The sequence below is a fragment of the Anguilla rostrata genome, chromosome 13 (genome assembly GCF_018555375.3).
Source record: "Anguilla rostrata isolate EN2019 chromosome 13, ASM1855537v3, whole genome shotgun sequence".
Lineage (NCBI taxonomy): Eukaryota > Metazoa > Chordata > Actinopteri > Anguilliformes > Anguillidae > Anguilla > Anguilla rostrata.
Genome location: NC_057945.1, coordinates 21296490 through 21319477, shown reverse-complemented (window position 1 = coordinate 21319477; position 22988 = coordinate 21296490). Strand labels below are relative to the sequence as shown.

The 22988-nt window shown below is 52.3% G+C and overlaps 1 protein-coding gene across 3 annotated transcripts in view; it reads right to left on the bottom strand.

The window, feature by feature from the left end:
- dag1 (dystroglycan 1) overlaps positions 1–22988 on the bottom strand; it is a 48807-nt gene that overhangs the window by 7025 nt on the left and 18794 nt on the right. For all 3 annotated transcript variants that reach the window (XM_064306656.1, XM_064306657.1, XM_064306658.1), the window contains exon 2: positions 12644–13197. In XM_064306656.1, coding sequence (XP_064162726.1) covers positions 12644–12961 — 318 coding nt within the window. In that variant the 5' untranslated portion in view covers positions 12962–13197. The remainder of the gene's footprint in view (positions 1–12643; positions 13198–22988) is intronic.

Genomic DNA, 22988 nt, shown 5'->3' with positions numbered 1-22988 from the left:
CCTATACGAGCAGTGAGAACAATACTGCTGAAACCAAGATAAAGTAAAGACGGGCACACAAGCGCGGGGTGCAAAACCCCACACCAACGCAAAAATAACATGACGTGAATTCCAATGCGACAGACTTGGCCTGTGCAGTTATTATCCACATGTTCTGCACTGCTAACTTGTGTGCTGATCAAATAATGATGACAACATGAGTTGCACTCAAGCCTTCTTGACACAAATTTCAAAGGGAGAGATTTAGCAGGGTGTTTATGCAGAAGGCAAAACCCAACCTACAGAATGACTTATGCCACACAGAATAATCAGCGAAGACAAATATTTCATAGTACAACTTCATCGTAAATCACAGATTTAAAATAACATGGGGAACACTGCATCAACTACAGAAGGCATCAGTACTTCTTAATGTGTTTTTTTTTGTTTTCTTTTTTTGCACCCCCACTCTCTCAGAAGAAAGGATTCCAAAATGGCTCCTCTGTGTCTCCACAGAGGATCCCCATCCAGTTCAAAGGTTCTTTCTCAAGCACAATGGTTCAGTTCAGCTTTCACACTTTGCACACCTACCACAGAGGGTTCCATAAAGAAATAAAAATGGTTCCCCTGCAGAGCCAGAGAACACTTTTTGCTGAGTGCAGTTTCATTTAGATTCATTTTAGCAATGCGGCACTTCCCTGAAAGACAGAAGGGGCATGGCTAACTTTTCAGTGCATTCTGGGTACTGGTGGAAGTCCATTATGTCTCTATAGCCACTTGTACCTGCTTTGAAGGCTCACGTAGAGAATTTGGGTGGGATGTGTCATATGCTGCCATTAAAAGCCTGAAAAAACTGGATGAACATGGACTTCTCCACTGTGAATTTAAGCGCACAGTATGCCTGCCCACCAAATTGCACAAAACAATATAGGCTATTTAAAAAGCAATGAATGTGTAGAAGTTACCCTTTAAGGAAGTACACAGTTAAGCAGAAGGATTATATATTGTGTACCTCCACATATTGCAGAAGCATGCAGGTCTTGTGTAATATATGTGTAAATATACATAAATGTGTGAATATACATAAATGCATCCAACATCCTAAATTCCAGTGTATTTTACTTCATGCACTGAAAACTACAAAGCAATCTAAGTGTCAGACCAAAAACATTCTACCGTAGAATCAAAAGTCCAATCGTTTGAAATCATTTAGAATGCATTTCATAATTTATTGATCATCAGTTGGTTTTCAGAGGTCTTCAAATTAGCACACAAGCAGAAGGCTTGTGCTTACTGCAGGCTTTAGTGAATTTAACAGAATAATTAATGGACTCCATTTGCAAATCCCCCTCCCCAGCTCTCCTACGCTGACGCTCCCGCTTAATCAGAGCCGACGCGCCTCGTTTGGGGTGCGTCTTCCCCTTCACACGGGGCTGAGGGGTTCACCTTCCCCTCCAGAGCGAGGACAGCCCGGGCCCTGCTGTGACTCATCGCGCCCAAAGTGATTTCGCCTCGCGGACGTGTCGCGCGCCACCGCGGTCTCCGCGTCAGCTGCCGACGCTCCCGCCGCGCCTAATCTCATCTGAGCGATCGGGAGAGACAAACACCACGGCAACGAGGACGAGGGGGGGGGGGGGGGGAGGCTCATCCGGGCGCCAAATCTGCACCACTTGACACGAGAAAGGGCTTTAACATTATCAATCAACAGCTCGCCTCCTTTCCACTTTTTAGGTTGTCACCCAGGCGAGAAAAATGCAGGACTGAAGTGCAAAAGTAGCTGTCACCGCCGGAGGTTTCTTCAGCTCAGCAGAAACAGGGCGCGGCGTCGGTCTGGCGAGGAGGGGAAATTTGTGGCGTTTCTGACAGGGCAGAAGCGTGAGCGTGTGCAAAATGAGGAAAGGAGCGCGGGGCCCGGGGCCCGGGGCGGCTGATTAAAGCGCTGTGCGCAGCGTCCCGGGGACCGCCCCGGCACTGGAGAGGCCGCGCAGCGCTGGCTCATTGCAGCCGCCGGAACCTCACGGCCGGGCCGCGCAGGCGGGCGCGCCTTGGACCGGACTGCGCAGTCGCGGCTGCGGAGCGCTGCGGAGCCCGGCAAACGGCAGGCGCGTGGGAGCAAACTGATCAATAAATTCACCAATGTGATAAAACACCTCTGATCCGTGCACCGACCCCGCCCATCCCCACCCCAAACCACGCATCACCGTCCCTTCCCCCTCCTCTACCAGTTCTTTTTGCGCTTAATAAATCCTGGTTGATAAATTATGTAGAGCTGATGTTCCCGTGATAGACCATTAATGCACTAACCAGCACGCGGCAGTCACCGGAGGGGGGGGGGGGGGGGGCCTGGGATGAAGCAGCGGGGCCGTCTCCTCCAATCGCGGCGCTACCTAGCCTCTCTGCCCCGCCCCCAGCCTCCCCGCCGCCCCCAACGCTTTTCGTTTCTCTGAATTAGAGCAGCCATTTCAAGATAAATTTGACAACTGTGATATTTCTAAACGCAGCCATTACCCTGTGAGTACACTGCCACATCTGCCACCTCTTCTGTTGGCTTTCCTCACCGAACAAAGCAAGTTAATGATTAAGGAGAGGCGCTGATAATTATCTCCATAAACCACGCGCTGCACAAGTCTGACGGATGGCGGCGTGCCTTTGAAATGCTGTGATCTGCGCAGGCCGTCTGTGACGAGTCGCAGGGGACACGAACGCGCACGCGGCTGCCCTCGCAGGTCAGCGCCCGCCCCTCGAGCACGGCGTGACGGGACCGTGGAAGACCGGCATCAAGCTGCCCAAGTGTGCGGGTGAGCATCCCTTTCAAAGAGGCGAACTCCAGCCTAAGAGCAAGATTAACCATTACAAAAACACAATGGCTCCCTACAGAAATATTATATCGACTAATGTACCATATCGAATGCATATTATACGCTGTACTGTACACAAAATCACATGTGTTCGCAGGTACAAAATAACCAACATCTGAATATACAGTGTCGACTAAAAAATCTTACAGAACATCCTAAGTCTTCTCTTCTGAAGAGGCTATGAGGTCCATAGAAACAACATAAACAACTAATTTTGATAGTGAACTACTCACCCTCTTAATTACCTTTAATGCATTTAAAATGAAAACTGCACAAGGTAGGAGGCATTTGATGTAAAAATAAAAGTCTACACATTACAAGCTGTTTAAGAAAATGTTTCCCTAAGAAGATATTCGGCGGCACAGAACTACGAGTAGTTACAGCAGCTAGATCATTAAATAACAGAAACATTTTTTTAGTTGCATTAATGCATTTACAAAACTGATGTGAATGAATTCATACCTGAGTAAATGAGTGACGCAAGCAAGCCTACAGCATTTACCAAAAATCCAGGTCAGTTAAACTCCATTAGATCACTTTCCGTAGTTCACAGCTGAGCTTGTTTATTTATTTTTTTAATAAATTTTTTTTTTGGTTTTTGTTTTTTATACATACAATCCGCTCCTACCGTTTCATGTTCTCTAAAGAAATTCAGATGAAGTACCTTTCTCAAGGGTACAATGGTAGTGCCTCACCTGGGAATTAAAGTGAAACAAAGGATATCAGAGTAATAAATCACTGATTTACAGAGCAGTAGGCCTCCAGCTGACTACTGCAGACTCCATTTCCTTTTCCCACCAGGGAATCAAACCTGAGACCTCAGAATTACAGCCTACTTCCCTAACCACTGTACAAAAAGCACACTGCATATTACTGACCCCAAGAGGCACACCCCCTCCACCCCTTATACATGCATGCTGAAGCATTAAAGCACCATTCAGGGTAATAGGTGAATGTGGTTACTGCTTACATCACTCTTTTTTTTTGGGGGGGGGGGGGGGGGGGTTCAGGTTTTACTTGATTTTCTCTAATAAAATTATCTGAAATTGTTGGAGTCATTGTTAAAAGCAAAGCTGACCAAATAAGTGCATTCCACGACGTGCTCAATTGCACATGCATAATGTGTGGCGGCCATTTTGTACTGGAAGAAGACACAGCACAAGGCTCTTGAGCTTGCGAAGCCCAGTAGTAGTCAAAATTACTACGCTGTACTACAATTATTTATTTAGTTTAAAAAAAGTGCCATTAGTACCATGTGTGCCAACTCGCCCTACTTCATCTGACATAAAATTCCACACAAAAAACACAAAATATTAAATCATGCGTTTAAAAAAATATGGTTTGAACTGACACAAATCTGGAGACAGGCGCAGGTCACGTGACACATTATGTTTGTGTCAGGACTAATCAAAACTTTGCTACAACACCGGGCCTGTTTTGTGTGCGAGCCTATCCCTATTAACCTCTGGGTAGAGTGAGCAAACTGCGGTGCATTAAGGTTTAACAGGGCAGAGCAGAGCCCTTCACGCAGTACGCCGAGACCCGCCAATGACGCCGTCGCCGGGCCGCCGCGGACCCCGACACCTCCACCGCGAGACGAAGGCGGCGGCCCGGCCGCTTGCCGCCGTGGCTACCTCCTCGCGGGCCAGGCCGCCGGCTGAGAGCGCTCAGACGGGCCCCGCCAGCGCGGAAGGGCCCCGGCGCTACGGGCAGCGCATAAATCCCCCGCACCGCCGCTTCATTAACACCCGCCGGCCTTCGTCAGGCACGGCTCTCACCCCGCCTTTTCATCCCTTCCCTCCCCCTCTCTCTCCTTCCCTCCCCTTGCCTTCTCCTTGACTCGCCGCCGCCGCCCCCTCCTCCTCCTCCTCCTCCTCTTCCTACCTCTATTCATTCCCCGCCTCTTGTCTGTAAGAGGAGCGTTGTTTGTGGAAGGAGCGTGGAAAGAAGAAAAGAAATCCCAATGATTGCTTGCAGAGGGGGGATTTGCGCCCCCAGCCCTTCCTCATAAACCATTTGACTCGCCATAAAAGAAGGCCGTCAGCATATATGGAACATTGATTCCTCCCCTTGCCACTTACAGGAGATCAATAATGTGGCTTAATTGGTTTAAAATGGCTTAATCTTTAACTTTGTAAAACATTCAATTTTGCTAATATACACACAGGGAAGACCACCATTATGCTCTCGATTAAATTACCTGTAAGTTAAAAATAAATTAAAAAAAATAATTAAAAAGTGCATAGTTTCACAAAAATTATTGTCAATGGGCTTAGCACCAGGTGACATAAACATGCATTATAATATTACTCTGAAAGAGACACCATAGTTAATATGCTAAAGTGTAATACCGCCGAAAGAAAGCAAATTAATTTCTTAACAACATCTCTTATTTAAACCGCTTTTAGAGCAGCTAGGGAGGAAATTACCAGCACGCTAAATATCACTGCAGTGAGACAGGGGAAGCGGATCATGGGAAGGAGGTGATCTGGGAGCTGGGAACCGAACCCGTGGATTTGGCCTGTTTCTGGGCCGACCGGAACGGTGAGGGGATTTCCAGAGTGGTTTTTAAGCAAATAAGGATGAGATCCCCTTCGCTTCGAGGGCCGTCCTTATAATAGGCATGTGAAGAAGGATGGAATGACTAAAATGGCCTTTTGAAATGAAAACTAAAAAAAAAAGGGACTTGGTGTTCGTGGAATAAAGAGTCTCATTGTTAATGTGGACTACAGGAGGAGAGCTGGGGGAAAAAGTGCCCATTGTTGAAGCCTCTAAAGACAGCTGAAAAGATAAGATTCATGTTTTTGAAGGGAGTTGGCTCAGGCGCGTCTTTGTGATATGATGAGGGTGAAATGGAGGCTGGGAATGCGTGGCGATGGAGAGCGGGGAGGGAGGGGGGGAGACGCGCAGAAAACTGGCACGGCTCATTTTCCACTGGAAAAACTGAGGAGGAGGAAAAGGGCCAGCGCAGCGGAGCCAAGAGCCTGTTTACTGGAGATCTGGCCTCTGGACCCTTCCGTAACGCCGCAGCCATTTAATAATGCGCCATTCACTTCACACCAGGAATAAATTCAACCTTTCAGCCTTCCCGGGATACCAAAGGCATGCCATTCATGGAATAAATGAACAGAACGCAATACAGGCCTATCGTCTACAAAAAAAGAGATCAAAGATGGAGGAGAGTACAGCTCAACGATAAAACTGTTCTTCATTTAGAACAAATGCAGTTACTGAGAGTTAATTCAGCACTTGTGAATCCTTAGCAACTTGGACTGAAGAAGGAGACCCGTTTCGCTTTATGAAGCCAAACGCTGCAGCACCACTGCTTTACACCAAGGTCTAAAACCGAGGGAGACACAGCCACGCACAGCTGAGCCATCCTGCTTTTCACGCTCCGTGCATTCTGGTTGATTCTGCAGAGGTAAGCAAACTCAACCAGAGTGGTTAATTAGTCTGAACAGCCTATATTATGGGCTCTCAGTGGGGGTAGATAAATAGAAATTAAAGCAAATCACCAAAACAACCATAGGTGGACACTTGAACTTTTCAGATGTCCCAAGATACAGCCGGTGCCCTCTGGTGGACACAAAGAGAAAAGCAGCACAGAAAAAGCATGATTGGTACCAGCTGTAACAACCCTTCCACCTGCCCAGAAGCCTGGCTATGCTGCAGTAGACATCCAGACACACAGAAGCTTGGCTATGTTTCTGTAGACACACGGAAGCTGGCTATGCTGCAGTAGACACCAGACACAAAAGCATGGCTATGTTGCAGTAGACACACAGAAGCATGTCTATGTTGCAGCAGAAACCCAGAAGCCTGGCTATGTTGCAGTAGACACAGAGGTGCCTGGCTATGTTGCAGTAGACACAGAGGTGCCTGGCTATGTTGCAGTAGACACACGGAAGCCTGGCTATGTTGCAGCAGACACATGGAAGCCTGGCTATGTTGCAGTAGACACAGAGGTGCCTGGCTATGTTGCAGCAGACACCCAGAAGGACAGGCTCAGTCGCAGCAGATACACAGAAGAACAGGCTTGTCACAGTAGTCCAAATATTCCCCAAAGAAAATGACACACCATGAAGACAGTGCCAAGCAGGCGAGATGACGCTGCCGCTATGCTAAGGGAAATAAACACAAATAAAAACAAATACTGCAGGTCCTTCCAGGCGACTGCTGCTAATCTCGACTGATTTATGTCTGACCAGAAACCAAAATGAAAGCTAGAAAAAAATAAATAAAAATAAAACATAAAATGACCCACAGCTACAAACCATTTTTATCTGGGCACTGCCAACACCAGTTTTCCCCTGCCACTGGTGCAAAGGCTAATTAGATTTCAGGATCAGCCTTCGCTACAAGAAAGGAGGAGAATTGAAAGTATCCTGCCATGACAAAGTGGGTGTGAGGGGCTGGGAGGAGAGATGGAGGGATAGAGGGACTGCAGAGGGAGTGGTGGAGGGAGACAGGGGTCGTAAGCGGACAGAGGTGGTGGCTGAGATGCTGCAAAGGAAAACACGAGCTTCCCCATCATTTCACTGTAGCACCAAAGAATATTTTTCATCAGGAAAAAAAAAAATAATTTTCAGGAATGAGAAAGCACCGAAGATTGTTCCCCTCAATTACCATCACCCGGTAATATGTTGTTACCTAATATCTGCAACAGATGTATCCCTTTTACGTTTTTTTTTTTTTTTTTTTGCAATGTCACATAGGCAGAGGATTAATTGACAAACTGTGAGATGGTGCTACTGCTGTGAAATAGGTCAATGACATCAAAAGTAGGTAGAGTCTCGTGGTCAATTATCCCTTGTATTCCTAACGCAATATTTGTGCTTCAAAGCACGCAGAATGAAACTTGAAAAAGACAGGAATTAAAAAGTGAAGCTGCAGCTGTGGCTACGGGGCTGTAACACTGCTGCTAGGCAGGACAGTGGCATTGTTTGCTGCACTGTACAGGGCCGATTCTCCTCTCCTTTACTTCGGACAATTCATTTTAGATTGCTGCTTTGGAATTTTGGTGTCAGACCAAAACAACAAAAGTAGATTGCCACAAACCGCTAGCTACCGTAATGAAATTACTATTAGCGGTGGGTTGCTACTATCTATTAGCTGTTACCTTGCCAAGAAAAGAAAAAGACCTACTGAACTAAAAGCAACTTGATTACCCAGCGGCAGATTAAATCTTTTTCAGGTTAACCAATGCCAGATAAATGCATATGGTTTCCATCATTTCACATTCGAAAAGTCATTAAAACTGCAACACCTGCCAAAATTAACATTTGGTATTGATAACGAGGGGGAAAAAAACTGAAAGTCTGAAAAATGCTTGAATGGAAACCAGAGAACTGAAGTGATCAGAGACGGGAGCCGCAGATATTAATGAAACGCCTGGCACACGACCGGCATTTTGTGCGCTTCTCTGTAAAAAGGCACAGCTGTGGGGAAAGAGCCGGCTGGCGTGCCATCCTGAAAATGCGACGTTTTTTCACGGGGGACCGATGCCAGGCAGCTAGCTATCCAGCTAGCACCATCACCAGTTTACATGATCAAAGCCAAGTCTCTCACAACAAAGGCTTTCCCCACCAGGAGCCATGCCGCTAGCCAAAGTGCAGCGCGTTTACCCATTTCTGCTCCGACAGCCACCATCAAAGGCTCCTGAAGTCAACCTACATTTCCACCATCTGAATGTGGATTAGAAAACCCTGGTCATTTGAATGCTTTTTGTTTCCCAATCATATTTGATTATGAAGAACAATGTCGGGGAAGCATCCGCTGCCTACTGCCTTGCATTATAGCCTGCGACTGACATAAAGCCCCCTACCGCTTTTTGACGGTACTACAATCACTAGCGGTCAAACTCGTTGCATTGTGTTATGAGCTCCAAACGGTGTGCGTCTGGACCTCTCACCGCCTGCCCCAAGCCCTGCTCTTTAAATACAGTTAGATCGGACTCAGACAGGAGGTGATCCTTCCAGGAGTCTGCTCACATTTGGGTGAACATCTGCAAGGTTAATCCTTGGAACATAAGGAATCACGCTTCCATCAGGAAGCCAGTAACGCTCTGACGGCTGTGGGTTTTTCGTGACCCTGCTGTGGGTTTGCTGGGTGTAAATAAGCAGGAAGCCTATTCCAGGGAAGGAAAAACACGACGTGAAGCAGCAGCCTGTGTTTTCTCAACTACAACCCCCTGTCTGGACACATTCCTGCCTGCGAGCAGAGTGTGGCCGAACTAATGAAGTTTGTAGGAAAAGTTTGGGAAGAACAGCTGCACTGGGGAAAGGAGAGGACGAAGTGCTGGGCATTAGCACAGCTGTCAGGGGAGATCTAGCAAATATGCACAAATGGCTCATGGTTTGGACTCAGAAATGCATCCGACAGGGCAGAAATAATCCTCTGGATATCGGGTTACACGAGGAGATAAGCGATGGGGGAAAAGGGGCAGACAGGGTGTGCGCACACATGCGTGTGTTTGGGGGCTGAGTTATTTCAACAGCTGGTGCGAAAAACCTCAGGCCTGTGAAGCCTGACCGAAGACACTCCAGACTATCACACAACGGCCAATCCACTGGATATCATTCAAAGAGTATCATACAGCAGCCTGTACACTGTTTGGATATCAGTCTGAGGATATCACACAGCAACCAATACACTGTTTGGATATCAGTCTGAGGATATCACACAGCAACCAATACACAGTCTGGATATCAGCCTGAGGATATCACAGAGCAGCGGATACACAGTCCGGATATCAGCCTGAGGATATCACACAGCAACCAATACACAGTCTGGTTATCAGTCTGAGGATATCACACAGCAACCAATACACAGTTGGATTCAGCTGGGATATCAGAGCAGCGATCACAGTCCGGATATCGCCTGAGGATCACGCACATACACATCTGGTTATCAGTCTGAGGTATCACACAGCAACCATACAGTCGGATATCAGCCTGAGGATATACAGAGCAGCGGATACACAGTCCGGATATCAGCCTGAGGATATCACAGAGCAACCAATACACAGTCTGGATATCAGCCTGAGGATATCACAGAGCAGCGGATACACAGTCCGGATATCAGCCTGAGGATATCACAGAGCAGCGGATACACAGTCCGGATATCAGCCTGAGGATATCATGCAGCAGCCGATCCACTGGATACCAGCGTAAGAGTACCATAAAGCAGCCGAAAAACTGGATATCTGAGGACATCGTACAGCTGTGAAGAGAATCGGCACACTGCTGATGTTCGCTGGTGTTCCGTGCAGTTTGAATTCACAGGGTGTTGGCGGGGAGGATGTTCTGCTCTTGTTATCCTTGATGCCTGCCTTCCAGGAATCTCAAACTCCAGCCCCGGAGCGCTGCAGCATCGGCAGGTTCTGACGGTTAGCCTTCAATCAGCAGCCAGCGTAGGCTTCCACAACAAAGTGTGTGGGCCCTTCAGCCAATCAATGACTTCAAACAAAGCGTTTGCCATACCCGCTTTAAAAGTCTTTTTGTAGTTCCAGCACTGGCCCAATAAACCTACAAATCTCACATTATGGCTCATTGTTTTTTAAACAGAAAGAGACTGCACCCTCAATTTCCACCCCTTCGGTTAAAAACAAAGGCTCGAAGATAAAAGGAATTCTGTAACTGCATCCAGGAAAGACCTGCACTCAACATTTTTACACAAAGCTAGAGGATTCAAATTTCAAATACATTTTGCTTCAATGGTAAAACGTTGCAGAGCGCTGATGCCGTCCTCAATCACCGAACTCGCGGGCGATTCTGAAGTCAGGTACACAAAACTGAGAGCACCACAGGCACACAGCACAATCCTACCGCTGGAGGCAACATGGAGAAACGTTTGAATTCCACAGCCTTGCCTTTACTAAAGCTGGAGAGCGCAGGTTATCTCTGACGTCACAGAGAGCTGCGGGGAGGCGGGCTCGGCCCGCGGCCCTTCGGCCGAAGCGCTGGGGCTGAACGGCGAGGCTTTCTGCAGCGAGGCCCACCCCAGCGGCGTGCGGGAGGGTGCGGCGCCCGGCCGCGCGCGGATACCAGCCGCGTTTGAGTGTGATTCTGAGGAATCATCTGAGGAGTGCCATGGAATGCGATTGTAAGCCATGGTGAGGTGCGACGTGCTCCGTTCCGGTGATTATCAGCTACGCTCCCGGTTAGGCGTGCGTGTGTGTGTGTGTGTGTGTGTGTGTGTGTGTCTGTGTGTGTGTGAGTGTGTGAGTCTGAGAATGTGTGAGTGTGTGTGTGTGTGTGTGTGAGTCTGAGAATGTGTGAGTGTGGGTGTGTGTGTGTGAGTCTGAGAATGTGTGTGTGTGTGTGTGTGTGTGTGTGTGCGTGTGAGTCTGAGAATGTGTGAGTGGTGTGTGTGTGTGTGTGTGTGTGTGCGTGTGAGTCTGAGAATGTGTGAGTGGTGTGTGTGTGTGTGTGATGTAGTCTGAGATGTGTGAGTGGTGTGTGTGTGTGTGTGGGTGTGTGGTATCTGAGAATGTGTGAGTGGTGTGTGTGTGTGAGTCTGAGAATGTTGAGTGTGTGTGTGTGTGTGAGTCTGAGATGTGTAGTGGTGTGTGTGCGTGTGCGTCGTGTGGGTGTGATCTGAGAATGTGTGAGTGGTGTGTGTGTGGTGTGTGGTGTGGTGTGTGAGTCTGAGAATGTGTGAGTGGTGTGTGTGCGTAGTGTGAGTCTTGATGTTGTGTGAGGGTTTTGGGGTGGTGTTGTGAGTGGTGGTGGTGGTGGTGCTGTGTGTGGTGCGAGTCTGAGAATGTGTGAGTGGTGTGTGTGTGCGTGTGAGTCTGATATTGTGTGAGTGGTGTGTGAGTGGTGTGTGTGTGTGTGTGTGTGCGTGCGAGTCTGAGAATGTGTGAGTGGTGTGTGTGTGTGTCATAGCCGATCCGTACAGCTTAAGTCAAAGTCTCCCACAGCAGCCATAAAGAAAGTCGGTGCTGCTGCATAGGTGATGCAACTCTGGGTAAACCGCTTCTGTTTCTGAGCGTTTGTAAGTGAACATGCATAATGAGTGGTGGGAGGAGACTGGAGTTCAGCAATTAGCCTTTTTATCTGGCTAGCAATCTGACTATCCTGATCCTGGAGAGCAGCACAATCTGCTGGTTTTTCCATTTAACCTAGAGGCTAGCAACCAGTTCAGACCCAAGAAACCAGGTGGGCTGAGTTACCTGTGCAACCAGCCACTTTAATTGATCGATTAAGTGCCAAGCAACTACAAATCCCAGCATCTCCCAGCGGGTCTCCAAGACCAGGGCCGTGGACCCCTGTGCCAGGGCCACAGCTTAGGCTTAATCCTGGTTATTATCATGCTTTGTGCACAGTTGCACTGAAAGAACAAATTCATAATTCACTTGGCTGGGTAGGAAGGGGGATAGAGAACACACACACACACACACATACACACCCACACATGCGCACACACAAACAGATTATGAGTTACTTGGGACCATAGTTAAACATACAACAAAGGCCCCACATTCTCTAAATGCCAGGAATGCCTTAGGCCTTGTATCTACTCAGGTTCAATGTCCTTCACATAGTTTTCACAGAGAATGTAAAACTGGTTTATCGGTCAGTTTACAGAAGTACTTCAAAGAAGTACTTCTGTAACAAGGCAGTGCACAGAGAAGCAGAGCCTTGTCCAGCGGCTGCCCTCTAGGGCTGTAAAAAAGCAGTACATAGCCTGTGGCTTTGCAGTATTTTGGAGAGGCTACCAACCTGCAGTCCTCCCACAGCTAGTGTGCACACGGCTCGACACACACACACACACACACCCCATCGCTGTAAGACAGGACTCACCTTCACCACGCTGCCTGCCTGCCAGCTCTTCAGGGGCACCTTCATGTGGAACACGCGGCCCACCACCGCCGAAGAGTCCGGGAAGCCAGCGGCGGGCGGGGTAGCCGTGGCGACGTCGGCCACCGCCTCCTGCCAGTCGGCCAGCAGCGAGGAGCTCATGGAGGCCTCCAGCTCCCCCAGCACCTCCACCTGGCCCTCGGGCCAGCCCCCCCGCGCCCCGGCGACCAGCAGGGCCAACAGCAGCGCCGGGAGGGCAGTCCTGCCCGGCGACAGGGCGCCCGGCCCCGCCCCCTCGCCCGCTCTCCGTCTACTGAGCATGCTCGCCTACGCTTCTCTCTCTCTCGCTGGAGAGGGCCTCATGCACCCCACCCTCCGCCGCTCAGACGCTCCTCTTCTCCACGATCCCTCGCTCTCCCTCCCTCGCGCAACCTTCTCCTCCTCCGGATCTCTTTGCCGCCGCCTTTTGTTTTTTGTATTTTCCTTCCCACTCTTTTCTTCTCCTGCTCTTCAGCAGCTTTGAAATTCCATCGCTAAGGTTCGCTCAACTCTGTGTCCTGTCGAGAGAAAGAAAGGAGAGAAAGAAAGGATTAGAGGTTTACGGATGGAGGAAGGAAGGAAGCACGGAGCATGCGGGTGCAGAGCGGAAGCGTGCGGTCTCCCGCGCTGAGCCTCGTCAAAACTCCTGCATGGGGGCTTCTTTCGAACCCGCGCACCCCTCTCTCACGGGTCACCCGCCCATTACCGCCAGGGCGGCCGCGGGCTCCGCTGGGGCTCGGAGCGCGACCCAAACGCGCCGGGACAGGGGGCGGCCTGAAGCCTCCTCAGAGGGCTGGATGCCTGCATGCTGCGGGGGGATCGGGGGGCAGCTGGACCCTGGATCTGTTATTTATACACAGCCTTTCATGGAGGCCAAAGGGACGGTGTGTTTCAGGGGAGGGACAGAATGCATACAATACAGCCAGTTCCCCATCAGGGCCCCCCGTCCGTCTCTCTCTCTCTGAATCTCTTTCAGTCTCTCGCTCTCCCCAGCTCTCTCTCAGTCTCTCTCTCTCAGTCCAGTCTCTCGCTCTCCCTAGCTCTCTCCCTTTTCACCGTCTCTCTCTCTCTCTCTCTCTCTCTCTAAATCTCTTTCAGTCTCTCGCTCTCCCCAGCTCTCTCTCAGTCTCTCTCTCTCTCAGTCCAGTCTCTCGCACTCTCTAGCTCTCTCCCTTTTCACTGTCTCTCTCTCTCTCTCTCTCTCAGTCCAGTCTCTCGCACTCTCTGGCTCTCTCCCTTTTCACCGTCTCTCTCTCTGTCTCTCTCTCTCAGTCCAGTCTCTCGCACTCTCTGGCTCTCTCCCTTTTCACTGTCTCTCTCTCTCTCTCTCTCAGTCCAGTCTCTCGCACTCTCTAGCTCTCTCCCTTTTCACTGTCTCTCTCTCTCTCTCTCTCAGTCCAGTCTCTCGCACTCTCTAGCTCTCTCCCTTTTCACCGTCTCTCTCTCTGTCTCTCTCTCTCAGTCCAGTCTCTGGGAAATGTTCAGCTCTACTGAGATGAGTGGGCGGAGTAAAAAAACCACCTGACTGGGGCCCACTCAACGTGCTCTTCAGCGCTTCATAAACTAAAGTCAACAAACAAATCATTTTTTAAAAAAAACAACAACACACAACGAAATCTTCAAAGTCCGCAGTTCTCTACTGTGTCCAGTAATGAGCCTGCACACTGCGCAGACAGACGCCAGTGACACAAACACAGGGCAGGATCTCTGTCAGGAGACCTGTGCGTGTGCATCGGTCTGCGGAGGGAAGCGAAAACAAGGCACCATTTCAGAAGCTCCCGATTCAGCATTACACAGTAAAGAGAAAAGCTGACAGCTCCTCTCTAAATAAATTCGATTTGAAAGGCACCGCCGCGCGGTTATGAATATTTCTGAGTGATCCTCGCAGCAGGCGCACGCCAGACACCTTCCCGAAAAGGAGGTGGGGACATGGCTGCGGGCAGGCCGGACGCGGGGCCGATCTAAAAAGGTGTTCGGGGCTGGAGGGGTGAAGGACTTCCTGCGCTGACCGGGCCCAGCCCAGAGCACAGCTCCCAAGATAGAAACCGGCACTAGCAAGGCAAGTGGAGAACATCCATTACTCTCACTGCACCACGTCCCGGGTCAGTGTACGGCATGTCTTCTACAATAAGCAAAACAAGCCCACTCATTATGAAACATCTGAAAATTTAATTGTGTTCCTGTTTGTTTTTTTCTTGTATGCGAGGAGAGCGGGCAGCCTAGGCTTCACTAGGCTGGGTTGTTTAAGGCTGGATCAGCTCTGATAGGCTTCACTAGGCTGGGTTGTTTAAGGCTGGATCAGCTCTGTTAGGCTTCACTAGGCTGGGTTGTTTAAGGCTGGATCAGCTCTGTTAGGCTTCACTAGGCTGGGTTGTTTAAGGCTGGATCAGCTCTGATAGGCTTCACTAGGCTGGGTTGTTTAAGGCTGGATCAGCTCTGTTAGGCTTCACTAGGCTGGGTTGTTTAAGGCTGGATCAGCTCTGATAGGCTTCACTAGGCTGGGTTGTTTAAGGCTGGATCAGCTCTGTAGGCTCACTAGGTGGTTGTTTAAGGCTGGATCACCTGTAGGCTCACTAGGCTGGGTTGTTTAAGGCTGGATCAGCTCTGTAGGCTTCACTAGGCTGGGTTGTTTAAGGCTGGATCAGCTCTGTTAGGCTTCACTAGGCTGGGTTGTTTGAGGCTGGATCAGCTCTGTAGGCTTCACTATGCTGGGTTGTTTAAGGCTGGATCAGCTCTGATAGGCTTCACTAGGCTGGGTTGTTTAAGGCTGGATCAGCTCTGTTAGGCTTCACTAGGCTGGGTTGTTTGAAGGTTGGGCTGGCAGAAATCCTCTGATTCAGTGCTGATGGAGGCTGACAGGTAGGGCTGGGGGCGGAGGCACCGCGGGGGGCTCCTCCCTGCTTTAAAAGGGGCCGCCATTCAGGCCCAACAATGCACCTGATGGGACGGAGAGCGCGGGCTTGAAAGGGCCATCAGAGAAAGAGCTCCTTTCAGAGCCGCAGAGAAAGGCCATTCACTCGGGCCCAGAGCCGCCATCGCACCCCTCCCCTGAGCAGCCATGCAGGAGGCCCCGGCCCGAACCCGCCCAGGGGAACCGGCCCCCGAACACACCAACCGCCAGCGAGCGCGTAACCACTGCCACAGCGAGCGCGTAACCACTGCCACAGCGAGCCGCCGCGAGGGAGCGCCCGAAACCGCCGACTTCCCACCGAGGGTTAGGGTTTAACAGGGTTAAAGGGAGGGGGAGGGAGGGGGAGTCTCAGATTACACGAACCCTGGGCTCTGAGAAAGCCCGAAATAAGTTATTTGCAACAGGTCTCTGGCAGAGGAGGGGGCAGTTTCTCACGGCGCCATGGCAACAACCTTTGTCCGGCGCGCCCCGGGGCCCGAGGCAGCACAGAAGGTGGTTGTCATGGCGGTGGTTCTCAGGCGGCTCACGCTGGCACGCTCCATTCAGGCCGAGCGGCGGGGGTCTCAGCGGCTCGGCGCTCGCGGTCCGGGCCCGGGGCCTGCAGGCGCCAAACCCCCCTCCCCCCCCCCGGGGCCCCAGGGCCCAGCCGCAGCCGCCGGTGATGTCACGATCGCCCGGGGCGAACGCACAAATGGACCGACCGTCTGAGCTAGAACCGCGCAAGATTCCGTTTCAATCCGCCCGGTTCACAAAACAAACCGAAATTCAGCTCGTGAATTGAAAAATACCCATAATGCTCCATGAAGGGTTTTTTTTCCCCCAATTAATGACTTGAATGTCAGTTCCCTTCCTGAACCCGGCTGAATGGAAATGGAATTGACCCCCGACTCTGACGGTAATCAAATATACATGAAGCAAATCAAATGAGGACAAGAAGCTGGCTTTTGAAAAGAAGATTCTGAATAAGCCTTAAAGCCCAGCGAATAGCCCGGGTGTCTTCAGCGGTCAGGTGGACCATGAACGCAGTAATCTTTAACAACAAAGCCTGAAGACTGGAAACGAGCCGGTCCGAGGCAGAGGAGGCCTCTGGCCCGCTGAGTCTGGCGAAGCTGCAGGGCAAAGCCTCTTCATCAGTCATAATTCAGCCGCACGGTCCCTAGCATGGAAACGCTCTTAAAGACGGTCTTAAAGACCATAATGGAACTACGGTGTGGTCCAGCGCTGTACTTAATATCTCCACCGCATGGGGACAGGCAGAATAAAACTCGGGAGTCTTACGCAGCACACTTAAGATGTCAGAACCCATAGCAAGCTTGCACGCTATTTAAAAATTATTATTATTTTTTTAAAGCCTTGTGTTTGGTTTAGGTCAAAAGAGTAATCACAAGTAATCAGAGTAATCACGCTTTTGAGAGATGGAGGCTATTTTGTAACCAGTGACTAAACCAGTGTATATCTGGTTCTTATTTGGTATTTCTATTTGTTTTTCATCATCTGTATTTGCTTTATGTCTTTTTGCCTATACGGTTTCAGAATATCAAGATAAAGATGAAAAATAATTGAGAATGTCATTTCAAAAACAATAAATATCAATAATCTACAGCACGAGAAGCTCATTTCATTTTAATTTCCACAGATAAACATGATGCATAGCCCCAAAGCCTTTATTATGGAGGGTTTTTATGCAACATCTTTATCGCAAAAAAAATGAATGACACTTCCACTGTCAAACGCGATCTAGCAGAGGATAACTGCAAACACTAACCGTATATAATGTTTATATTGTTTCGAATGGAGATAAAGATAACAGATATTGATGCTTTTGCATAAATTTAATTTCTTTATTGCTTTAAAGTCCCGGGTATGTGTGACCCAGGCTAAGAGTTTCACAGGCACTAATAAACCGAACGCAGGTTAAAATGCAAGCGAGCGGCTTCAGCCTGCGTTCCGCCGTCGGGCGTGACGTCTCCTGACAGAGCGTGAGGCTCGAAGGCCGCCGCCGACCTCCAGCCCCCATGGCGTTCATTTCCACGCCAGAGGCGCCCCTCTTCACACCCGCAGGTTCCGCCGCGGACGCTCTGGAGGCTGCGTGAGCTGAAATAAGGGCGGCCCGTAACACACGGGCACGGCGGCCGCTCGCGGTCTCATCGCCGCGGCCCGACGGACGCCGTTTGGGCGGCGAGCGAGCGGGCGTAGAAACGCGCACGCTGGAGTAAACAGCTCTAATGGCCCGCTTTCCGGCGCATTCCGCCGCTGCGGCCCTCCCACGCAGCCCCGCCTTCCCCGGCCCCTCTTTATAAATAGACGGCAGCGCCTCTGAACACAACCGTCCGCCACGTGTTTTCGGGGGGGGGGGGGCGCGAGGGTGACGGCGCCTCCCCCCTTTTAGCGGCGCCCTGATCGGGCGGCCCGGAACGGCGCGTGAAAATTTCGGGGGTCTGCGGGGGGGCGGGGGGCGGGGCGCTCGGTCCAGCCATTACGCCGGGGGAAATGGAGGTAATTGCGCGTCGTGAGCGCTCTCTCTCCCGCTCGCCGCGCGATTCGCTGACTGGGGTGAGATTCCCTCTCAGAACTCTCACGAGGCGACACAAGGAAACAGCCCGCGCGACGGCCAAAACAGCAGCCGAGGAAAAGTCACCGGGCGGGGGGGAGGTTAACGCAAGCCGGCACTCTGGAAATGAAACGTCATTACAGGGACACCTCAGCAGTGCTGCGGTTGACAAAGATCAGGGATGCATCCGAGATGCCTCGTGCTAATGAGAAAACAACCGCGCTGTCCAATAGAAGTCCACTTAGCAAACCGCACAGGAGCCCAGCCGTTTGAAATGTGTTTTTCTGACACTAAACGGGGCAAAAACAGAATCAAAAAAGCATTCCGTTTCTCTGCGGTTTCACGTATCAGAGTCTGACGGAAGGGGGCTGAAATACTCGTCTTAAATGGTGTTCGGCGCAAGGCCAACAAATCTGGTTTCCGTGCGTCTCCATGGCGAGATATAAAAAGCCGTTTGAATGTGCGTCTAGCTCTTTCTGTGCCTTCTGACATCACACTGCACACTGACCTCGCTGCTCTGCCGTCAAAGCGCACAGCGGCATTTGGGCGAGATTAATCTGCCGCCGCTATTTTCTCACCCGCTCCAGATATAGCCGGACGCAGACTGAGGAGCGCCTGCAGCTTGCGCAAGCTTCCAGAGGGAGGCAAAAAATACGGGAGCCAAAAGCGGTGAAGCCAGCGCTCCAAGCGGTGCGTCCCCCCGCTTCCGCCTGTACTTACGCCCTTCCGTGAGTCAGCCTCCTGCTCGATATGAGCGTTCACGTTCGCCTGAACGCCGACTCAGACGCTCTCAGGCGGAATGTTCCCCAGCACATTCGGGGGCCGCACCTCTCAGAAGAACCCGGCCTGCGCTCCGTACTTCAGCCCCGTGGCTTAAACAACAAGAGCCTGCAAAATCAAAGGAGCTCTTGTACATCTGCGGTGATTCTGTAGACTCACATGAAAAGAAATACAAGACCGCCTTGAGCAGAAGAGAACCCCTGCACCAATCAGGGCACCGCAGGGAGACATCGGAGTCCTTCAGCCTCATCCTTAAAACACAGGAAACACATCTACGAGTGCAGCTACGCGAGAGCCCACCGGACAGGAAACGCGCTGGACCAGACCGGCCCGGGCCGCTTACGGCCGCTCCGACGCCGCCGCTCGCCGGTATTCACCGCGCTCGCCACGGCGACGGCAGGCCGGTGTCGCTCCGCAGCGCGGGCCGCCAGATGGCTTCGGGACCCCGCGGTCGGTCAGGGGCTGCGGCCGCGCTCTTAATTTGGCAAGCGGTGTGGCAGAGGGGCGATCAGGTGGGGGTGCGGGTGCGGGTGGGGGTGCGGGTGCGGTGGGGGGGCGTGATTCGCGGCATCGTGACGCGGCCGCTGACTGCGCGGGGACGAGCAGCCCGTCTTCCGGACGTCTGCGGGGGGGGGGGCGGGGGGAATTCCGGGGCCAGCCAATCGGAGCCGCTCTCCTGGGGACCTTCTGAGGCTCCCTGCAGACACAGCTGATCGGGCTATAAATGGTAAGTGCAGAGCGGGCGGGCGAGGGGAGAGAGGGGCTTTCTAAAACGGTCTGAAACGGTCACAGCCTGGCCAGACTGGCGGCAGCACCACAGAGCCTGACGCCACACACTACTGCACACAGTACTGCCAGAAGCAGTGTCACACACACACACACACACACACACACACACATACACTACTGCGAGAAGCAGTTTCACACACACACACACACACTACTGCACACACTCTACTGCGAGATGTAGTTCCATACACACACACACTACTGAGAGACGCAGTTTCAAACACACACAAACACACTACTGAGAGACGCAGTTTCAAACACACACAAACACACTACTGAGAGACGCAGTTTCAAACACACACAAACACACTACTGAGAGACGCATTTTCAAACACACACACACACAAACACAAACTACTGCACACATTCTACTGCGAGATGCAGTTTCAAACAAACACATAAACATTTGTACAAGCATACAGGAAGAACACTAAACATGGAATCATGTACCAGAAGTAGGCATATTCCTACCTACATAAAAGACGCAAAGAATTTAAAGGAACCTACTCGTTTTTTTTTTGACAAAGTTGTTTTCTTGAATGCGGGACCATTTGAGCTGATATAACACAGCCGGTTCTGCAGAAGAGCAGTAAACCTTGCGTCTGAATGACACGGGCGTGTCGCCACGGTAGCAAACACAGACGCCACCCAAGCCCAACGCGCCCCAGGGCCAGAAAACCGAGAAGAGGGGGAAATAAAGATTCTACAGTCCCGATTCTAGTCCCAGGCGTGGCGTGTATCACAATGACCAACCGCAGACACCCACAGGAGCTTAGACTGCAGGGGTGTTCACATCCCCGCCCAGTTACTGTGTGAACCATTCACATCCTCGCCCAGTTACCGTGTGAAGTGTTCACATCCCCGCCCAGTTACCGTGTGAAGTGTTCACATCCCCGCCCAGTTACCGTGTGAAGTGTTCACATCCCCGCCCAGTTACCGTGTGAAGTGTTCACATCCCCGCCCAGTTACCGTGTGAAGTGTTCACATCCTCGTCCCGTTCTGTACAGTATCCGTTTTCACACAGCAACGTCAAACGTTCTCACGATTTTACAGATATGTTTTGTCAACCTTCACACAACATTGCTGAAACACTGTGAGAACGCTGTGTTAGCTTGCCATTTACACAAGTAACAACTTTAAAAACAATTGGTGTGGTGCTATGTCATGTTTAAATGAATTCATACACTTAAAAAAAAAATGCACTCAGAAACCTAGTCTCCATCACAGCATACACACTTATGCTGAAAGTAGGCCTCCTGTACCTCTTTACAATTCTGATTGCTCTACCCATGAGACAGAAAAAGGTCCTTTCTGTGAAAGGGTAGCCAGTGCTGCACAGCCCCAAGTTTACAGTGCTGTTCAGTAAATTAATTCCCTAATAATCTGCCACTTACACTTGTGCCGAAGCCCCCGGCCTCCAGGGAGAGGCCTTGCTGCAGGCTAACGGTGGCGCGCGGCAGGCTGGCGGCGTCGTGCACCGCATACGGACACGGGCTAGAGTAAATAATGGAACTGTACGGTCATCCCCACAGGCTTTCAGCCCAGAAGAACAGTCAGCACTCCCCCCCCGTCCCTCTGTGGAGTGCAGTGGAGCAGTCTGTGGGCCGCATACAAATGCCCTCAGCCCTGAAGTCCCCCCAGCCTGTCACTGTGCGCCTGCAGCATGCCCCTAAAGGCACCTTTCCGTCCTGTGGCCTCCACCGGGGCGACTGGCCCAAGCGCGTACGCCGCGGCGCGTGCGGGCCGTCTCCGAACTCCGGGGGTTGAACACCACACACCGAAACCGCCGCACGCACGAATGCGGCCAACGGAGTTCCGTGAGGAACGGAAGGGGGGCGGTGAGAAGCGTTGGGCGGTGAGGAGCGTTGGGCGGTGAGGAAGGGGGGCGGTGAGGAGCGTTGGGCGGTGAGGAAGGGGGGCGGTGAGGAGCGTTGGGCGGTGAGGAAGGGGGCGGTGAGGAGCGTTGGGCGGTGAGGGCGTTGGGCGGTGAGGAGCGTTGGGCGGTGAGGAAGGGGCGGTGAGGCGTTGGGCGGTGAGGAAGGGGGCGGTGAGGAGCGTTGGGCGGTGAGGAAGGGGCGGTGAGGAGCGTTGGGCGGTGAGGAAGGGGCGGTGAGGAGCGTTGGGCGGTGAGGAAGGGGGCGGTGAGGAGCGTTGGCGGTGAGAAGGGGGCGGTGAGGAGCGTTGGGCGGTGAGGGAAGGGGGCGGTGAGGAGCGTTGGGCGGTGAGGAAGGGGGCGGTGAGGAGCGTTGGGCGGTGAGGAAGGGGCGGTGAGGAGCGTTGGGCGGTGAGGAAGGGGGCGGTGAGGAGCGTTGGGCGGTGAGAAGGGGGCGGTGAGGAGCGTTGGGCGGTGAGGAAGGGGCGGTGAGGCGTTGGGCGGTGAGGAAGGGGGCGGTGAGGAGCGTTGGCGGTGAGGAAGGGGGCGGTGAGGCGTTGGGCGGTGAGGAAGGGGACGGTGAGGAGCGTTGGGCGGTGAGGAAGGGGGCGGTGAGGAAGGGGACAGTGAGGAGCGTTGGGCGGTGAGAAGGGGCGGTGAGAGCGTTGGGCGGTGAGGAAGGGGGCTGAGGAGCGTTGGGCGGTGAGGAAGGGGCGGTGAGGAGCGTTGGGCGGTGAGAAGGGGCGGTGAGGAAGGGGGACAGTGAGGAGCGTTGGGCGGTGAGAAGGGGCGGTGAGGAGCGTTGGGCGGTGAGGAAGGGGCGGTGAGGAGCGTTGGGCGGTGAGGAGCGTTGGCGGTGAGGAAGGGGGCGGTGAGGAGCGTTGGGCGGTGAGGAACGTTGGGCCGTGAGGAAGGGGGCGGGGGCTAGCGCTCAGACGCGCGGCTCTCTGGTTAGCGGGTGGGTGGGGGGGGGGGCTAGCGCTCAGACGCGCGGCTCTCTGGTTAGCGGGTGAGGAGGGGGCGGGGGGCTAGCGCTCAGACGCACGGCTCTCTGGTTAGCGGGTGGGAGTGGGCGGGGGCTAGCGCTCAGACGCGCGGCTCTCTGGTTAGCGGGTGGGGGGGGCTAGCGCTCAGACGCGCGGCTCTCTGATTAGCGGGTGAGGAGTGGGGCGGGGGCTAGCGCTCAGACGCGCGGCTCTCTGGTTAGCGGGTGAGGAGGGGGCGGGGGGCTAGCGCTCAGACGCGCGGCTCTCTGGTTAGGGTGGGGGGGGGGGGGCTAGCGCTCAGACGCGCGGCTCTCTGATTAGCGGGTGAGGAGGGGCGGGGGCTAGCGCTCAGACGCGCGGCTCTCTGGTTAGCGGGTGAGGAGGGGGGCGGGGGCTAGCGCTCAGACGCGCGGCTCTCT